Source organism: Triturus cristatus, chromosome 4_2, assembly GCF_964204655.1.
Source record: "Triturus cristatus chromosome 4_2, aTriCri1.1, whole genome shotgun sequence".
NCBI classification, from domain to species: Eukaryota; Metazoa; Chordata; class Amphibia; order Caudata; family Salamandridae; genus Triturus; species Triturus cristatus.
In genome coordinates this window covers 251,506,721-251,526,248 of record NC_140586.1, presented here as the reverse complement: position 1 = coordinate 251,526,248, position 19,528 = coordinate 251,506,721, and the positions used below count along the sequence as shown (strand labels likewise).

Sequence of the window (19,528 nt, the reverse complement as noted above, 5' to 3'; positions counted from 1 at the left end):
ATCTCATCTTAGATGCTGCGAAGGTTTATGAACCAGCACTGTGCAATGGAAGATAACCCATGGTTTGGTCTGTTTTTCAGAGAAAATCAACAGCGACTTCAGACTGAATTTGAAGAGAAGATTGCAGAGTCATTGGAGAAGCGGGAAAAGGAATGCATAAGTATTCAAGAGCCCGTCCAGGGATTGAGCTTTAAAGTGGGAACACTGCCATATCTTCATATGGCCACAGCAGAAAATGTTAGTACATACATGTGAGAGTAGCTAATTAGCAAGCACAGCTACAGTGTAGGCCTGCACTGGAGGGGAAAGCTAATCAAAGGCAGCCATCAAAGGACAAAATATGTGGATCTGCTCACTGTATATTGTGATCAATATATTGTATATGGAGCAGGAGCACCGTCATTTCAACAAGAAGACTGAAATGAGCATACATTCACATTGTCAAAATCTTTACATTGGCATTGTCCAAACCAATACTGCTGTATGACATCGACAAGGCTCTAGTACTCAAATTGCTGGAGTTAGAATAGGTAGTTTCTTAGGTTGTGATCTATACCATCTGATTACTGAATGCCACTTCTAACAAGCATTTGCAATGCAATAGGTCTCACATTTACGCAGGTTTAAGCTATTGGTATTGTAACTGACAATGCCTTTTATTTATGTTTAAAAACCCAAAACATAAAAAAAGCCATTACTTCCTCGATGCACAGCCCCGCCTTCCAATGCAACGGCCCGCAGTCCCTTCTACCCCCATTGTTGCTTTTTAAACCGCATTACCAGGCACTCACACAGGCACAAAGGTAGCGTGTCATAGCTGGTGGTGCCTGGAGGGAGGGTGAAAACGCGGAAGCATACTTTGGTTAATATCCTAACAGTGTGGGATAGCTTAAGAGGTTCATGTGCTTACTGCTGAGATCTGCATGCAGCCTGCAATTTTCAGGTTGTGATGCTACCCACTAGCAAGTCACCCTTAACAGACAGATAAAGTAATGCCTGCTGAGCTGAGGAGTGGTACCAGGAGCTTTACAACACCAATGACTGCTTGGTGCGAGAACATGGGAGCAGTGGTGTGTGAGCAGGAGCCAGGCGGTGCTTTATATAGAAGAATGAAGGTGCGTGGCTGCTTTAAAGCGACCGCGCCGTAACTAAAATAAATAACTATTAAAGGGGTGTGGCCGCTTCAACGCGGACCGCTCTGTTAATTAAATAAATAAATATGCGCAGCCGCTATAGTTGAAGGGAACGCGCTGTAAAGTAAATAAATACATTCATAATATGAAAGTGGGCGGGTGCTATGATGTCATGTGTGGAATAGGGGGATGGGCATTAAAGAAAATAGTGCTCACTAACTTATAAAGCAGATTGTGTAACACCACCAGTAAAAGGTCCAGTCGTTATGGGAGGTAACAAATGCAGACAAGGTGGTACCAAGGAGGGACTAACAAGCCTATTTACAAATCAGAAGCCAGCTTTTATGAAGGGTAATGGCACAAGCGAATGACAAATATGGACGAAGAGTGGCCGTGGCTTCCAGAGCATACTCTAATACAGCATGCTTCGCAGCAAGTTGTGTTTGACAGGTGACGCAGAGTCCTTTCCATGTGTTATTTAGAATGCATGCATTATTTTTTTATTTATTATAAAGACTTTGGGATCTAACCCAAGTCTAAAAATATGGAGTCAGTATTACACAAGAGGGAAATGTGACTACTGAGTACACTGAACAGATTTACGGTTTCACACGCCAGAAGCTACACACATTTCATTTCAACAGTGGGAGGAGTACATCTAAGTTCAGTTTAGAAAGTACACATTGAGTTAGCTTCTTTCTTGCCAGAACATCAAACTCAACTCTTCAAGTTAAGCAAATGATTTTAACAGCAGCAGAGAATGCCCATGTTCAGTTCAATTGTGTTCAATTATGTGTGGTACATAATGAACACATTATGTACTGTAAAAGGAGTAGGCCCTTTTCAGAAGGTGGGAGTAAGGTACCTGTTATTCTGCTTCAATTATATATTTCTTTTTTGTGCTAGAAGGAATATCACTGTCATGATGTTGTCAAAGCTTCATGGCTTTCAGTAGTTACCTATGCCCAAAATTCGAAATTGATTGCCCTTACCATAACATGCAGTATTTTTGCTCAAAGGGGAGTCACTGTTGTCATGGGAGAGAGAGATGCTAATTCAGTTGCACACAATTGGGTTCTGTTAGCATATACATTCAATGGAATCTTCACAGGTAAATTAATAGAGGCTCAAGAAATTGTTTCAGAAGCAGAACAACAGGGTTGTATCAGAATTTGTTTTGAGAAAAGTGACAACTGTATAGTAGCAAATGTGTTATTGCAAAAACTGATGCCCAGGTATAGATTGCCAGTTTCTCTGAAATCAGATCATAATGAGGTCTCAAGGATGATGTGTGCAGAAACACAGATTGAACAAGGATTGGATTGTAGCTATCTGCCTGAAGTTTCAAGCATAATAAAGCAACACAAGGACAGTATAGAGTCTCACTTTGCAAAATGCTGTGTTTCAGCATCACTGAAGTGGCTTGAAAATGGACATGCAAATGCACTTGTGAAAAACACAGATGAAAAGACTAGCCATTGCTGTGAAGGTCTGACTGATGTGGAGCGTGCAGTTTCTCACCAGAGTGCACCTGCTACACAAGATCTACATAATGAATGGTGCCAAAACTTTGATCTGAGAGATGTTGTGAAATGGAAAGGCCTGTTCCAAAGGATCCTGGCAAACACTGTTGTGAAATGTGGTGGCCTTCCAAATTGGGTGCATGCCTCTCACACATGTATGGTCCTCTGTCCCCTTGATAAAACAGCTCCTCTTCAAGAAGATATCCCAGCAGTGGTCAAAGGTCCACAGAAGAGGGTCAGTCAAGCTGTAAGGGAACACACAGAGTCTGAAACAGCACTAGAGAAAACTGAGGTGGCACTGGAAAAGCAAAAAGTGGATCTGACTCAGTTGAAAGCGGTGTCCAAAGGGTGAAAGAGTCAGATGCAGCCTCTGAAGAAGAAATTAGTGCTGTGGGCCTACGAGTGGAGGTAGGAAAAAGCTTGCTGAGAGGGTACCCAAAAAGTTTGCTGTGGTCCCTTGAAAAATCATTTGCACCCATAGCTGAAACATCTGAATCTGATCAAAGTGAAAATAAAAGTGAAAGGCTTGAGATTGGAAAAGTGCAAGGAATTGATGGTGCTCTGTCAGTGTTTTTCAGCACCTGAGTGGTCAAAATGCATGGAAAAAGTACAGAATGACACACTCTTTGAGCCACCCTGAAGGCAAGCTGGTGACAAAGAGAAAAAGAAAGGCTGAAACAATAACTGAGAATTAACAAGAGCTAAAGAGAAAAGAAGCTTTGAATGATGAAAGAAAAAGAAGAAAAGTAAATAGAAAAGAGAACTGTCCTATTGAATTTTCCTTTTATTATTTAGTTACTTAGTTTAGAAGAAACTAACTGTTCCAAGAAGCTACTTACATAAATCTGCACTAAAACTTTTGAGCTTGGCAATATGTGATCGGATTACAGACCAGACTTGTGTTTGCCTTAGAAATAGAAGTCAAATTGTTATATACTCAGCTTTTGCAAAAAAAAAAAGTCACTTGTGAAATTGAATAAATATGATGATTTACAAATCATTTGAAGTATCATGATTTGATATCATCAAAAAGGAGGATTGATAGAGCTAGATTTCATCAAGATTAGGCATTGCTTTATTTTTGTGCTTCAGGCAGACTGCATTTAAAATGGCGCAGATTTTGGTGCAAGTGGAAAACACATGGCACATGAAACATGAAATGGGGCCTAGTCCGTCTGAAATGCTTGTGCTGAATTGACATGTGTTTTTGCAGTGTAGAGAAAACTCGCGATTTCAGTTTCCTCTTTAGCTTTGAAGCTAAAATAGAATGTGTGTTCTCTCTTCCCAGCTCATTTTCCTTGTAATCTACACTCCCTATTCCTATCTTAAGAGACTTTGGCTTTGTTGCATATTAAAACAATGTATATTCAGTTCATAAAACATCTCCTTATAATGTGTATTAATCAACCATGCACCAACACTACACGGGGTGCTAAAGCATTTTGCATGAAAAGCTATCTAAAACATTAGAGCATGTTGCTATGAGTATGTATTAACTGTATACGCTTTGAAAATTTGCACTGGTGCATGTTGTATGCTATGTTGTACATTGCACATTTTTGCATGTTGTGCACAAATAATAGAAAAGCTGCTTTAAACTAATAGCTTTTGCTAAGTAAATAAATAATACAAGGTATTAGTATGGGGGAGGTAAACAGAATGGGTTCTATTTCGTAAATTAATACTATTTTTTGTGTTTGTTTTATTTTTGGGCCTAAGATAAAATTGCTGCCTGTGAATCCAGCAAGGCTAAGAATTGTGTTGAATTTGAGAGCATGCACAGATTATACCAGCTTGCCTCAAGTGAAGACCTGGTCAAGGCCACTGTGAACTGTAAATTCTTGCGATTCTGCCAATGTACCAGTGTTTGTGGAATGTGCTTATCCTGCTATGCGATGTCACAGGAAGGAGGAAACTAGACTGAATTTTTTTTTCCGATTAAATGTTGCTGAAATATACAATTGTATTAATCATTAACACTTCTTTTGTTAAAACTGGTATGGGTTGGATTTGCCAATGAGAACAGGATGGTGAGACCCTCATGTCATCTGTGGTAACCACAGTGCGAGTTTCTCTGAATCTGAAACAATTATTAGTGTAGTCTGCCAAGAATTATAGTATAAATAATGACCCCATAGGGGGCGTGTTTGCCTTTAGTCTTAAGCCTTAGCTTTAAGAGAGAGGAGAGGCAGCAGATGAGCCCAGACAAAATATGGGTTAGGTACGTGATCGTCGCGGGTGTAGCCTGGGTGGAGATTGCGTCCGAGGAGAGACAGAGGGAGGTGGGGGCCTTTTGCTCATATTTTTTCAGAGTCCTTGCACGTCATATTTTTGGCAAGGCAGATCACATTCCTCTGTGGTCTGTGAAGGAGGGGCTGTCTTGCTCCTTGTGTAACTCAGAGTGGCAGAGATGAACAGACCAGGGCAGAAGGTAGATTTATAATGCTAAAACTTTAAGTTTATGCTTTCACTAATTAATTAGTTTTGAAAAGATTTGTCTTATGCATTTATTTTCTCTTTATGGGAGATTTTTGCCATTATTAATTATTGATTAGCCTTGCAAGACTCACTCTTTTCTTAGAAACTCTTTAAGAGTTTTGACTGACATTTTGTGCCACATTTTCTTTTCTACATGTGATGCTTTATATGCAGACTGTAATATGTTCTGTATTAATTCTATTTTCAATTCTGTAACCTGATTGATATTTGACTAATGAATAAAGGGTCAGAAAACTTTAACTTTTAACTAGAAAATAAAACCCTTTAAAAATACTCACAAATCTCTTTACTGGCTTAAATATTAAATGCATTTTTTTGATTTTTCATGTTTATGTAAAGTCTCCTGAAGATATTATGCAGTGGCAAGGGTCCAGTACCTTTACAGCGGTAAATTAGGGGTATATGAGGTTTTGCATTGAGAAATTACAGTGACATTACCACTGCATCAAAGGTACCTGTTATTCTGCTTAGATTGTATATTTCCTTTTTGTGCTGGAAGGACTATCACTGTCAGATATTTCAAAAACAAAATCTAATTTGAAAGAATCGAATGAGTGTTATAGCTCAGTTATCAAACAGTGTGCAGGGTTTATGTTTGAAATGATTGTTAAATTGAACAGCACCAAAGGTTCACCACATTATTGTACTCTAGCGGAAGAACAGAGAGACTGGCACCAGAGACCATGCTGGGAGACAAAAGTGTTATCTCCCATTAGCCTGGAATATTCACCTACAAGGCAAATAATAGTAGGTAGCTGGTCAAGGTGTTTAATGTTGACAAGTTTTTAGACTTAAACTTAACTTTTTTTAAACTTGGTGAGCTTTGAGAAGTGTGGAGTCTACAAACTTTGAAAAAACGGGCCATTTTAGCGGCCTTTGTTGATACATTTTATTGGCATCAGATACTGAGATAATAGTGAAACAATAGTATTGTAATACCAGTCATATGGTTGAGCACATACATTATGGAAAACATCAAAGAATATATTTGGAAATGAGGAATAATTCAGACATTTTCCAACTATCTTTCCATATAACATTCAGTCAAGGAAAATATGTCTATCCTCCTTAACCCCTCCAACATCCAGTGCTGTGGTGGATCTCTCATAATTTGTAACATCTCTTTCGGCCAGCAAAAGTCCTAGACCAGCCATTTTGTAGTCTCTTTGTACATCCCTATTGCTCAATCATAACCAGACTTACAAGCTAGAGAGACAGGATAACCAGCTACCTCTGAACAAGACCTGTGATATCTGAAGCTGGTAAATCTGAATATCCCCCCCGCATGTAACATGAAGAAAATCTCTGACTTCAATTTAGCACCACAAGCAGTTTCCGACACACTCCTTTTTTCAGTTTGAAAATACTTTATTAATATAACCATGAAATAATACAACTTCCATGCATTGTTTACACACTATGGGGTCTATTAGGCTGGAGATCGGAAAATCACTCCGACCGCCATGGTAGCGGGAAAACACCGCCCGCTAGGACTGCGGCATAACCACTGCTCCAATTAGTATGCTCCTCAGTCGAAATCCGACCGCGGCAGTTCGATCGCGGCATTTACCATTGTGGCGGTTGCTGCTGCCAGCAGCACCGCCGCGATGTCCAAAAAAGCATGTCCTGCATATCCCTGCACTGCGTCGCATGCACTGCACAGTGCCTGCCACCTGGTACAGGGACATGTAGGGGGGTACAGTGCACCCACACACCCCCAAACACATTGGGGGCCTGCAATGGGCCCCCGGAGTCATTCTCCTCATGCCTTTCCATGGCGGTTCCACCGCCGCGGAAAGGCTGGCTACCACCAGCATCATAATCATGCCGGCGGAGCCTGGCCCTGCACCGGCCCCATTTTAGCAGTCCAGCTCTGCCCACCAGGCAATTGTGCGGACTGCTACCGGCAGAAAAGTGGCGGGCGGAAAATCTCACCGCTGCGGTCGTCACCGCCATGCTAATGGGACCGGTGGTTTTCTGGGTTGCGATCGCGGGCGGATGACCACTGCCGGCCCGGCGGCGGCCGTCCGACCGCCATCCTAATAGACCCCTATGTTTCCATACAAAAGCTATATAGGTGATAACATTAAAATCCAATATTATACTGGACTTGCTGAATTAAAAAATATAAAGCATTTTATATGGTTTGTATGGTTTAATCAAAACAAGAGGGAAAAGAGAAATGGAAAAAATAAAGAAAGAGGGAGTCTTACATAAAGAACCAATTATGGGAATATATATTAAACCATCAGAAATATGAATGAACTTGTACATCTAGTATATCAATTGGTAAGCATTAAGGGGGATCGAACACCTTGGTTTCTTGAGATGATCCTAGAGCCTGTGTAGACAAGTAGGAAGTTAGAGGCCTCCATAGCATGTCCCTTTTTAATCATGTTCTAGACGGAAGAGGAAAAAGCTTTGTCAAGTCTATGATTATGACAAAGTAATTTCCGCCATCTTGTGAAAACGACCTGCATACGGTCTTTCCAATTTGATATTATTATTTGCAAAGCAACTGAAATAAGATATACCAACTTTCCAGTCATAGTGTCAACATTCCAGGCAAGAATCCTCCTAGAAAAATACCAACTTTGTGGAATTGTAAATAAACAAAATATCCATCAACAATCTTAACCCAAACCTGTAACCAAAAAAGGTGAACTTGCAGGCATACGAAAAACACATGTAAAACATCATTATTTTCAGAATTACAGGACCAGCACTTATTATCAGTAGAAAGTTTCATTTTATAAAAAGAGTAAGGGGTTAAGAATAACCTGTTTTCACAGAAACATAACATCTGAATGGTACTAGTTGAATCGGAAATGGAGTTGTTTTTAGACCAAATTCTATTCCACAAGAGCATTGGAAAGGAGTGGCTGAAAAAATGCTGTAAATCAAGCAGGAAGGGGGCTAAAGACGGACATAAAAAAAACATATGTGCAGCATCAGCTGCTATCGCACCACACCGAGAACATTTATCCCCCCTTCCAGTCTTCCATCTTGCAATCTTGGCAAGAGTGTAATACAAATCGAAAATCGCAATATAACTGACTCTTAAGGCTCCCAGTCAGCAGTATAGAATTAGCCATTTCCAAAGACTCCTGTAGATCTATATTCGAAATCCCTAACCTGTTTTCCCATTTTTGTTTCTGTATTGAAAGGTCGTCGTGCTGCCCCCGAGTAGCTTCTCGATACAGTTGCGCCAGCTTGCATCTGCCCATTATTATCTCAAGAATGCGTATTCCCTCGAGTGAACAAATACCCTTTATAATAGCTTTGTCTAGAAAGCTCCGCAATTGTAAATATTTTAAAAAGTCACCCTGGTCAAGATCAAATGTCTCCCTCAATGAAGCATACGACATAATTTGGCTATGTTCAAAAAGATCCCCAACAGTCCCAATACCGGCCGCACGCCACTTTCGCGCGACAGAATCCTGAAAAACTGTGGAGAGAGCCCCCCAACAGGCCAATCGGAGTATATCGATTAAAATCCCTTATCTTAAACAATACACACATATCTTTTTAGTCCCTTATGCGGGGAGTGGAGTGAGAAAACAGCAGCGCATACAATAAGCTAATCGAGCAGTATAGAGAGAGGGTGGATATCCAACTATTTGGATATACCCAGTAATACCGAAGACATATGAACTGATTACTGGTGTAGTATCAAAATGTATTGTTTGTTTGTCTGAGCACCAAATAGCAGCAGCTTATTGTTTACACACGGTCCTGAAGAAAGCCCAGATACTTCTCTACAGATCAATAGGGCTGAAACATGTTGACCTTTTACATCGAGCAGTTTAAAGCTCTATACTGCTCTATTTGCACTGCTTTTTAACCCTGATGGTAAAACCTACAAAATAAAAATATTTTGGTTCTCACCACTCAGTTTTAACTTCACCACACTCTTTTTCCTAAATTAGCTTATTGTTTGCGCTGCCGTTTTCTCACTCCACTCACCGCATAAGGGACTAAAAAGGATCTCCTTTGTATATAGCCTCATCTTTACATATAACATCCCTGGACTCCTCCCTCACAGTGAGGGGGTTGTAGACCTCGGTGGAACTAGGTTTTTCCATCGGGAGAAAGAACTCAATTATGAAGCATGTCACCTAGGGTGAGTGAGGATTCCAGTCCTATAAAGGGATTTTTCCTAGTGGAAGTTTACCGTAACTAACCTCTGTCACTTGTGATCATTGTTCACTCTTCGACCCAAGATAGTTCTTTGTGTTTTGGAATATAGAAAATCACCACTTTCCAGACCCAAATGTTTAGTAGCCATTTCTCATTAGCTGCAGTAGTTGTCACCTGAGACAGCCTGCTACTCTCCTGCCAGGAGGTTTGAACCGTTTCCAGGAAAAGGTATAAAAGGACTGTTAGTAGGAGGAGGTATGATCTCCTCCTGACAGGCTGGCCAGCGGGCTGTAGCCACAGATGGTCCAGCTTCAAAGAAACAGTTGCCTGTGATAGGCACGTGTGTGTCACACTGTGGCCAGGCCAGCATCTCTCCTAAAGAGGGAAAACCCATTGCAGCAAAACCGATTATCCAGGGTACGTTGCTCATTATACTGGACACAACCGAGGGATGTGACCAATTCTCTCACCCAGGGAAGAAGGTTGCCAACATTATGAATTTGGGCAGATAGAGGTACTGTGGGACTTTTTAGTGCCAACCCCACGAGAAGTGATAGAAGAGTAGGAATGGTTGCCCTGTGGGAGCCTTGCCCCCTTGGTTAGGGGGTCCTCCCCACCCACAAACTCACACTTGGCATAAAAGTGGCACCCTGGTTTCCATCCTCAGAACAATACTGCACTTAGAATGAACAGAGGAAGGACTGCACCTGATGAACGGCAGACCTCAGAAGGAAAGGTTGCACCAGGAAAGACTGTTGTGAGGTTAATAGGCCCTGCGCACAAACACTTCATTTTTACATGTTCACATTTAAAGTTGACATCTTTTTAAACGATGACTTTTAGCGCACATTTACTTGTGCGCCCATATGAGATAGTGTACTCAGAAAAGGTTTGCGTATAAATACATTTCTTCGTAGGCACATTACCATACTGTAGAACATTCTGCGTAAGGAATGGAATACACTGTGCAAACTGTCCTTGTTTGTTTTTGTCTATTCAGCAAGAGCTCGGGGAGGGGGGGGGGGGAAATCAACAATGACAGTCAGACAAGAGCTCAGGCACAGAACAAACGGGTCTTGTTTTATTATATAAGGTGCACCAAGCTTTGTTCCACAGAGGAACATTTCTATGGATTGTTGTCGTCACCCGTGCCTGCATTCTAGCCCAGAGGCTCTCCTAACTATCCTGAGAGGGACAGTGGCCTGTTCTACACTGGACTGGCTACCAGATGACACACACATGCAAGTACATGGGGAGTTAGACCACTTTAATGTATCTGGCAGAATGACATCCATCCTATGCTCTCTAGTGGAGGCAGTGTTAGTTAGGAGTACAATGATATGCATTCATATAATTAATGCAATAATTATGATGGTTGAATTATTAATCTTCTTCACCATTCTTGTAATGCTGGTTACCATGCTTTGTTTTCTTCTACTAATCATTACAGCACACGTGTATTCTACACAAGAATCCAATTGCTTCAATCAATACTTTGAATTGCTAATTCATGTATTTCTTGTGTCTGCCTTTGGGCATTCCTGAGTTAACAACGAAAGGTTAGATCTGTTTCCATGATTACTACTTCCACGCTAATCTAAGCAACAGTAGGGAAAGAGTAGGACTTTGGAGTGGTCAGATTTACTATTCCCACTCCTAATATTTTTAAATAAAACATTTAAATATAGACCAAAAATGTTTTAAGAAAATAGGTAAAACAATGCATTTATTAACTATAAAACAAATAAAATTAAATGTAAAAATGTCAATTTTATATTACAAGCAATAAAAAATTAAATAAAAAAAACATATTTCCTTGGGGGAATCCGGTTCGTAATGTCCTGAGGTTGCAGACACTATCAGGTACCTTTTAAGGTTTAGGGGTGCAGATGGCTCACTGTGATCTAGCCAGAAACTAGGTCAACATATTTTGATGGTATGAATGGACACAGTCCCCCCATAGTTTCGATGCATATGTTGCCCAAACGCACAGTCTTACTGAACTAGTAGGAACCTTACGACAAGCTTGCACCTGCTGAACTAAGAAAGGACTTCTGCTATTGAACCTTTTGTGAGAGACCCCAAGGGCTGCACCCACTTGTGAAAAGAACCAGTGAGTGGACTCCAAGAGCTACTCGTCAGGTTTTAGGGATATAAAAGCTAAAGAAGCCCTGCACAGAGCCCAGCTGACCAGTTGCCAATGAACTTGTCCTGGACTGTGCTGGTGTAGCCCGTGAGATTGAGTCCTAGGCCCCAAAAGGTGCCCCACAGGTCGCAGACTCTTGACTGGTGCTACAGTGTACTCTTTCTCCCCACAGAACTACAACTTGTAAGCCTAAAGCAAAAGATAATGTTTTTTGGGCACAGACTCTGAGGCTTATATTCTGCAGCTACTTGCCAGTTTGTAGGTAGCCTCAAACACCATCAAGAACCAAGGCTTTCACTGAACCACTGTACTTTGCCCCTACACTGATGTCGAACCCAAAACAGCATTCAAGTTGCAGAGGCCCTTACATCTAAACTTTTTTTTTTAAGTGTAGGTACATTTTTGACCAGGTCGAACTTTGTGTCTGCATCCAACCCATGCTCCATCTTGGTTGATCTGAAACTTTAACTTTGTCCTGAACCCTAGCGTTTGATGCTCATAGACTACCTGTAAGAGTGAAAAGCAGTGATTTACAATAAGTTTTGGAGTGAATTGTAGTGATTTATGGAAACTTCGCTAAATTCACAACTATGGTTCCCTTCATCAGATTTTTGTCAATTTAAAGATTAAAAATGTACACTATTTTTATAAATTGAAGTGGGGTTTTTATTGTACCGTGCCCCTTACTTATTAAATGTTTTAGTACTCATAAATGCTTCACCCTAGTTTTCCTTTGAGTTAAGCTTTACTGCTCTGTGCCACAGCAAGGACTAAGCTAAGGTTTAATTTTAAAAAACCTACCCTATGAACCTAATGTGGAACAGTGACATTATTATCTGGTAAGGTCTCACAACCACCCCAACTAATAATCCACCTTTCTCACAAAAGATGATAACTTAGAATACTAAAATACCTAATATTTACCAAACCATTAAAAAACGATATTTTCTACAACCGTGTTAATCAAAATGATATTATATACAACCATATTTAAAAAACAATATTAAATACCTAAAAAACAATGATCTTATTCTGTCCGCCAATATTTTTACTATCACAATATTTTTGACATGATATTCACAATCCTTTTTACACAGTAGTTTGTCAGAATTCCAGTTTTGGAGTACATACAATAAAAGGGGCGGGGAACCCATTTTAAATAGGTCAGCTCTACCACGAATCGCAATCTGAAGTGAGTTCCAGTTCACAATGTCTTTGCATAGAGTATTCAATTAAAGGTCCAAATTAAGTTTATAGCATGGTGTGGGTCTAGTCAGCTATTTATTCTGAAATACTTGAGATTATCAATAGCCACTTGGCCAAGATTCTCAGGTAGCAGCTAGTATATTACCTTATATTGGTGAGACCACAGATTTGTCCCATTTAAATACCAACCCTGAGGCCTTCTCAAACATATTAAGAACTCCCCGATTCTTTGGTTCTTCCAACATGGGCATCTAGCAAATAAAGGCAGGTCTTCTGCATAGAGGAAACTCAATAATCCACCTCATGACCTAATATTGGCCTAAAACAAGTTCATCTAGACATGTCTAAGTGGCAAGTGGCTTAATGGCAAGTACAAAAAGCAGCAGCTAAAAGGTGGCATTGCTGCTGTATATGATGTGGAGTATGGAATGGAAGAGAAAGAACTCCATTAACCCTCACCTCATAGCCAGCTCCTCTATAAATTGTCGATGGCTAACAATAGGAAGATAGAGTCCAAATTTATTCTGTTAAGCATCCTTAAGATATACTTCCAGTAAAGGGAATCTACACCTTTTTTGAAGAAAATCGAGATTAGAGCTGCTGGATCAGAAATTCTTTGCTCCTACGGGATCACAAGGTGTAGTGTGTGCAGCTTGTGTCTGAACACAAAATGAGGCATAAAGCCATTTTGATCAGGATGTATCAAGGCATCAATCACCTAAACAAGACATCCGGCTAGGATTTTTGACTTGTCCTCTATATTTGTAGAGGGGGTTTGCCAGACAGTTCGGGTTGGATTGTTCCTATTGGAGTAGGGTCAACACCGATTAGTAAATGGCCGTATCCAAACTGAGGTGGCAAGGTAAGCAAAATAACGATGAACTGGGATGCAGCCTGAGTATTTACCAGTGCCTGAGATCCATTCAAGCATTCAATTAATTTCCTTTTTATTATTCTTTAGCGTGTCGTCCTAAGTGAAATGGGTATGCCAAGACATGGGTCCTGCGCACACCGTGTCACTGGAACCAAGCTATACCTGGCTGATAAGCCCTAACTAGAACGAAACCAGCTCTGTGTTGCTTGTGTTCTGGTTCAGAAGGACCTGGCCTGGCAGTTCAGGCTGGACTGTTCCCGCTGGAGCCAAGTCAAGACTGATTTGCATATGGGCGAGTCCAAACTGCGTTGGCATGCTGTGCAAAATAACGATGGACAGGGATGAGGCTTGAGTAATTACCAGTGGCTGCAATTAATTCATGCATTCCATTTATCTCTTTTTTGTATACTCCAGAGGGGATCATGGCATTGCTGAATATGTTGAACACTGTACTCAGAAATACTGATGAATCTGTCTCAGGTGTTTGTCGAGTATCCGGACCTGGCGCCGAGTTAGATGGAGACACAGGAGCAGGGACTTCCATATGTTCCTCCAATCATGATCCGATGCCATGTAAGGTGAAGACAACGGTCATGGGGACTTGCTTTTTGACCTGTGATGATGAGAATCATGTCGTCTTTTAGTGTGTTTTCCTAGAAGATTTGGAAGAAGGTGGAGACTCTGGGGGCTTTGACCTTGGGTGACTTACAGCATCCACCTCGTTCCTCATGCACTCTGGCCATAAAGAACGGGAAGCCAATATGTTTGAGTGCTTTGCAGTGCATATTCTGGCACAATGCACAGGCACCATTTTCATGTTCAGATCATAGCACCAAGGGCAAATGTTAGACTCCAGTCACGCAAATCTAATCAGGAGTGTGCATAATTAAATAATCCAGGTTGGAGATGTGATACTGCGATGAAAAATAGGTAAATACTTTGTCCTGAAGGTTATTTGAGCAACAGTGCAGCTAGATAAAGGACAAGACTGATGTGGATTGGCTCCTTTCCAACCACACTGATGAAGCACACTCGCTGGACAAGTATAAATGGCTTAATATACCATACGATAGAGATATCTAGCCGCAAATTCCTTACCTTTGAATTTCCCAGGCGTCAAATTGGATCTGGAAGATTTTTCTTCGAGCAATACCCCTGTGCGCCAGTGGCGTCGGTCAGCTCGACGTGACGTCATCTGCGCCGTTGTGACATCTGCCTCACCCATATAGGCATCACCTCGGCACGCTGACGTCCGTTACTTATCAAGACTTTCCATGCCAGAAGCACGGAGCCATGAAGTGCACTGGCACTGGTGTATTTTGAAGAATTTGGACCCTGACCCAAGAAACCGGTCCGCAGTGCGGGGAGGATGGATGGGTCGGTAAGGAATCTGCGGCTAGATCATGTCTCTACCAGATAAGGTGCTACTAAAGGTAAGTAATTTGTCCATTTCAGAAAGACATCTAGCCACAGATTCCCTACCTTTGAATAGACACCCAAGCAATGCCATCCACGGAGTAGGGACTGAGGACAATTTTGGGCCAGGAAGTCCTGCAGGACAGAGCTGCCAGACTGGACTGTTTAGGCAGTAGTGCTTGGAAGCGTGTGCAAGGATGCACAAGCTGCTGCCTGACAAATGTCAAGGACTGGAAATCCACGTTGCAGCACTGTGGTAGCACCTTTAGCTGTGGTGGAATGAACCTTTAAGCCTTCAGGAGTCTGCTTTCTGGCCAGAGCATAGCAAATTTTGATGCAGAGGACAACCCATCACAAAATAGTTCTCTTCTGTACCGCAAGACCTTTCTTCGTGCCAACGTACCCCACGAAGAGTTGGTCATCCACCCAGAAGGCTTTAGTGAGGTCAAGGTAGAATTACAACGCTCTTTTTGGGTCTAGCCGGTGGAGTCGCTCCTCTTCTTTAGAGGGGTGTGGAGGAGTGTAGAAAGTGGGCAAGGTGACAGGTTGCCCCACGTAGAATGGTGTTACCTCTTTCTGGAGAAAAGAGGCCCTAGTGCAAAGCAACACTTTGTCAAGAAATATTGTTTGGGAAGGAGACCTGGATGACAAAGCCTGCAATTCACTCACCCTCCTGGCAGATGTGATTGCCACTAAAAAGGCTGTTTTGATGGTAAGCAGCTGAGGTGGGCAGTTGTGCAGAGGTACGAATGGAGCACACATAAGGAAGGTAAGAACCAAATTAAGGCCCCAACAAGGCATAATGAAAGGGGAAGGTGGGTACATACGTACAAGGCATTTGAGGAATCTATTTCTAATAGGAGATTTAAACAATGAGGGTTGGTCTGGCAGCCTCAAGAAAGCAGACAGGGCTGAAATGTACCCTTTGAGAGCGCCTATTGCAGAGCCCTGCTGGGCAAGGGTCAAAATAAAAAACAAAACTTGAGAAAGGGAAGAGGAAAGAGGATCAATAGACCTTTCTGTACAATATTTAACAAATTTGTTCCACCGCAGACATACATGGTCTTGGTGGAGGGCCTCCTAGCCGCCAAAATAACATTGCAAACTTCAGCAGGAAGGTCGAATGCTATCAACTATCGCCACTCAATCTCCACACAACAAGGTGTAGAGCTGACAGGTTCGGGTGTAGAACCCTTAACTGTTGCTGCGACAGAAGATTTTTCCGAAGGGGCAGCCTGATCAGAGGATCGATGCTCAATTGGAGAAGCTCAGGATACCAGACTCTCTGTGCCCAGTCCGGAGCAATATAAATGACTTGGACCAGGTTTCTTCTGATCTTTTTGATAGGAGTGGTAGGGGTTGAAAGGCATATAGGAAGCCTGAGATCCACTCAATTTTAAAAGCGTCTCAGAGCAAGAGCCAGCTTGGAAAGAGCAGCGTGCGAAACTGCTGACATTGCGCATTCACTGCAGATGCAAACAGATCTAACAAAGGCTCTCGCCATTGTTGCAAAAGACCTTGCGCCACCTCCAGTTGGAGAAGCCATTCGTGATCCGCTAAGCGTTGACAGCGGAGTTTGTCCACCCTGGCGTTCACAGAACCTGCCAGGTGTTGAACCACTAGGGATATGCCCTGCTGTTTCAGCCACGTCCAGAGACGCAGAGCCTCTTGGCCCCACCCTGTTTGTTGCAGTACCACATGCCGGTAGTGTTGTCAATTAACACTTGAACCCGCTTTCCCTTGATTGAAGGAAGAAAGGCTTTCAATGCCAAATGTAATGCTCGGAGCTCCAGAAGGTTTATGTGGAGTCCTGATTCTGCCGGAGACCAGAGTTTTCTGATCTCCACCTCTCCCAGATGGCCGCCCCATCCCAGGAACAGCATATCTGTCATTTCTGTGCGATCTGGTTGGGGAAGGGAGAGGGGTCTGCCTATGACCCAATCACAGTTGATTAGTAACCACTGCAGGTCCTGTGCAGTTCCCTCCGAGATCTAGACCATGTCGGAGATTCCCCTGATGCTGTGCCCACTAAAACTTCAAGTCCCACTGCAGAGCTCTCATATGGCATGTGTCACTAGGGGGAAGCAGTGGGCCATGAGGCTCAGCAGCCTCAGAGTCATTCTCAATAAAATCCAGGATTGAGGCTGAAATATCTGTATCATAGATCCAATAAAAGGGAGGGTCTGAAAGGGAGTCAGGTGTGACTTTGGCATGTTGATAGTGAACCCCAGTGAATGCAAGAGGTTTGCCGTAGTCTGGAGGTGGGCGACGACAGCCTGGGGACAGCCCGTCTTCAACATCCAGTTGTCTAGATAGGGGAAGACTGGCAACCCGGATCTGCGCAGATGAGCTGCAACCATGACATCACCTTGTTGAACACCGAGGGGCGCAGGTAAGGCCAAAGGGAAGCATGGTGCATTGAAAATCCAAGTGGCCTACCATAAACCGTAGGTAGCGCCGATGGGCAGGCAGGATGGGAATGTGAAAATAGGCACCCTACAAGTCCAACGCTAGCATTCAGTCTTCTTTTTGAGGAAGTAGCTGAGGGCTCACAGATCTAGGATAGGAAGAAGGCTTTTGTCTTTTTTTGGACCAGAAAGTAGTGGGAATAACCACCACAGCCTACTTCTGGCGCCGGAACCCGCTCTGTGGCTCCCTTGACCAAGATAATCATGACTTTCTCCTTAAGCAAAGTGAGCTGATCCTCCGTCAGCCAGTCACAAGTTGGGAGGCATGGAGGGAGGGATAGTCTCTAAGGGGAGGGAGTAGCCCCTTCGGACTATCTTGCGGACCCACCTTTTTGAAGTGATAATCTGCTATTGGTTGAGATGATGTCTTTTCTTGCCCCAACTGGCCACCCATGATCTGCAAGGGCTGGATTAAGAAGGTTTGGAGGCTAAGGCTGTAGAGAGGGTGGGGGTTTTGCAGCCATGAAAGGGGTGAAAGGGACTTGGCCGTAGTCTGCGAGTCCTTAAAGCACTCCAGCGCCATATCTGCCTTGTCTCCAAAGAGACCCGTGCCATCAAAGGGCATGTCTATGAGAGAAGCCTGGACATCCCCTGAAAAGCCAGAAGCTCTTAACTAGATGTGGCACTAAACAGTCTGTAAAGAATAAAGGATTGTATAACCCACAAAAGTGACTCCGGACATTTGATTGCGCACTACCCAACACTGACTTAGAAAACCGGTTGAAGAATAACCAACTTCTCTTGAAAGTGATATTGAACTAAACTGCCTCAATCCAGATGTATTAAGGATGGTAATTCGAAAGTGGGTGCTGATTACCTCTTGTTTCTACCATCGATAAAATCACTCTGCCCAACGAGTCGGTTGTGTCGATACTACAAGAATAGTGAACTTTGCTCCATCCCTCCCATTGATACTGCCTGGGAGTGGATGGACCGGGCCTCCTCCTGGACCTGTGGCAGCACTTGCATAACTGTTTCCCACTGGAAGTAGGAGTGACAGACCAATAACCATGCGGAGTTCACCAACTGTAATGCAAGGCTTGCGGAAGAAAAAGATTTCTTACCCCAACTGTCCAGCTTCTTGGATTTCCTGTCCAGGGGTGGGAAAGTGAACGCGACGGGGGAAGGTAGAGGCTTGGACCACCAAGTTCTGGGTGGTAGGGTGACTGGTGAGGAAATTTGGGTCACCCGGTGCAGGGCGATAGCAGCGTGCGATTATCCTATTTACAGGAGCCCCTGTGCTGGGCTTGAATCGGGTTCCCAGTAGTACTTCAGTTAAGGCCTCAATGAAGGGCAGCAAGGATTCCGAGGAGACACTTGGCTGCATGACCTCTGTCAAGAAATGTGTCTTGATTGACACAGAAGGGAGCTGAAGGTCCAGGACCTGAGCTGCCCTTTGCACCTCCATAGCATATGATGCTCCCTCCTACATAGCCAGGGTAGCAGGAGAAAGCAGGCCAGAAGCTGGAGAGGTATCCAGTCCGCTGACCTCACCCAATTCCTTATACTAATCCATGCTTTGATAAGGCTGGTCTTCTAAAGGGTCCAGCAACCCATCCCAATCTTCCTCCATTCCTAGCCCTTCAGAATAAGGCTGAGGAACTACTAGGACCTAAGAGTTCTGTAGGTGCTGGTATCAGCGTCGGTAGGCGCTGATCCTCTTTGGGTCGTCCGGAATGAGAATGGGCCTGCCGCCTCCATGGAGGTGCTGGTGGTGTCAGAAGTCTTGGTGTCAGGGCCCGCAAAGATCGCAATGGCATGACTGGCGTCCGTCCGGATCCATCAACGGATCCATGGGGGGTGCATCAGTGCCGGGGCCAGAGCCGCTGGCGTGGAACCTGATGAAGTCCCCTCTGAGCCTCCAGGGCCCAAAGGCGTGCCGGCAGGGTTAGGCCACCTGTAATATGAGATACATGGCACCATAAAATTCTTTGAGCTGGGAGAGGTTCACTCCGGCTCCCGGGAAGGCGGGGAAGTACAGAGCAGACCCAGAGAGCAGGTTCAAAGTAACGAGGCCTAGAACACAGAGACACCTCTGTCATGTCAGCCAATGGACGGGGAGAAGTCTTCTTCGTCTTCTTATGTTTCTTAAGTTTTTTGTGCTTCTTACCCAACCAACTCGC

The 19,528-nt window shown here is 43.2% G+C and overlaps 1 protein-coding gene across 1 annotated transcript in view; it reads left to right on the top strand.

The window, feature by feature from the left end:
- Window positions 1-5,426, top strand: part of LOC146833580 (guanylyl cyclase C-like) — a 619,755-nt gene extending 614,329 nt beyond the window's left edge. Inside the window, exon 27 of the mRNA XM_085601439.1 lies at window positions 81-5,426. Coding sequence (XP_085457565.1) covers window positions 81-255 — 175 coding nt within the window. The 3' untranslated portion in view covers window positions 256-5,426. The remainder of the gene's footprint in view (window positions 1-80) is intronic.
- The last annotated feature ends 14,102 nt before the right edge of the window (window positions 5,427-19,528 follow it).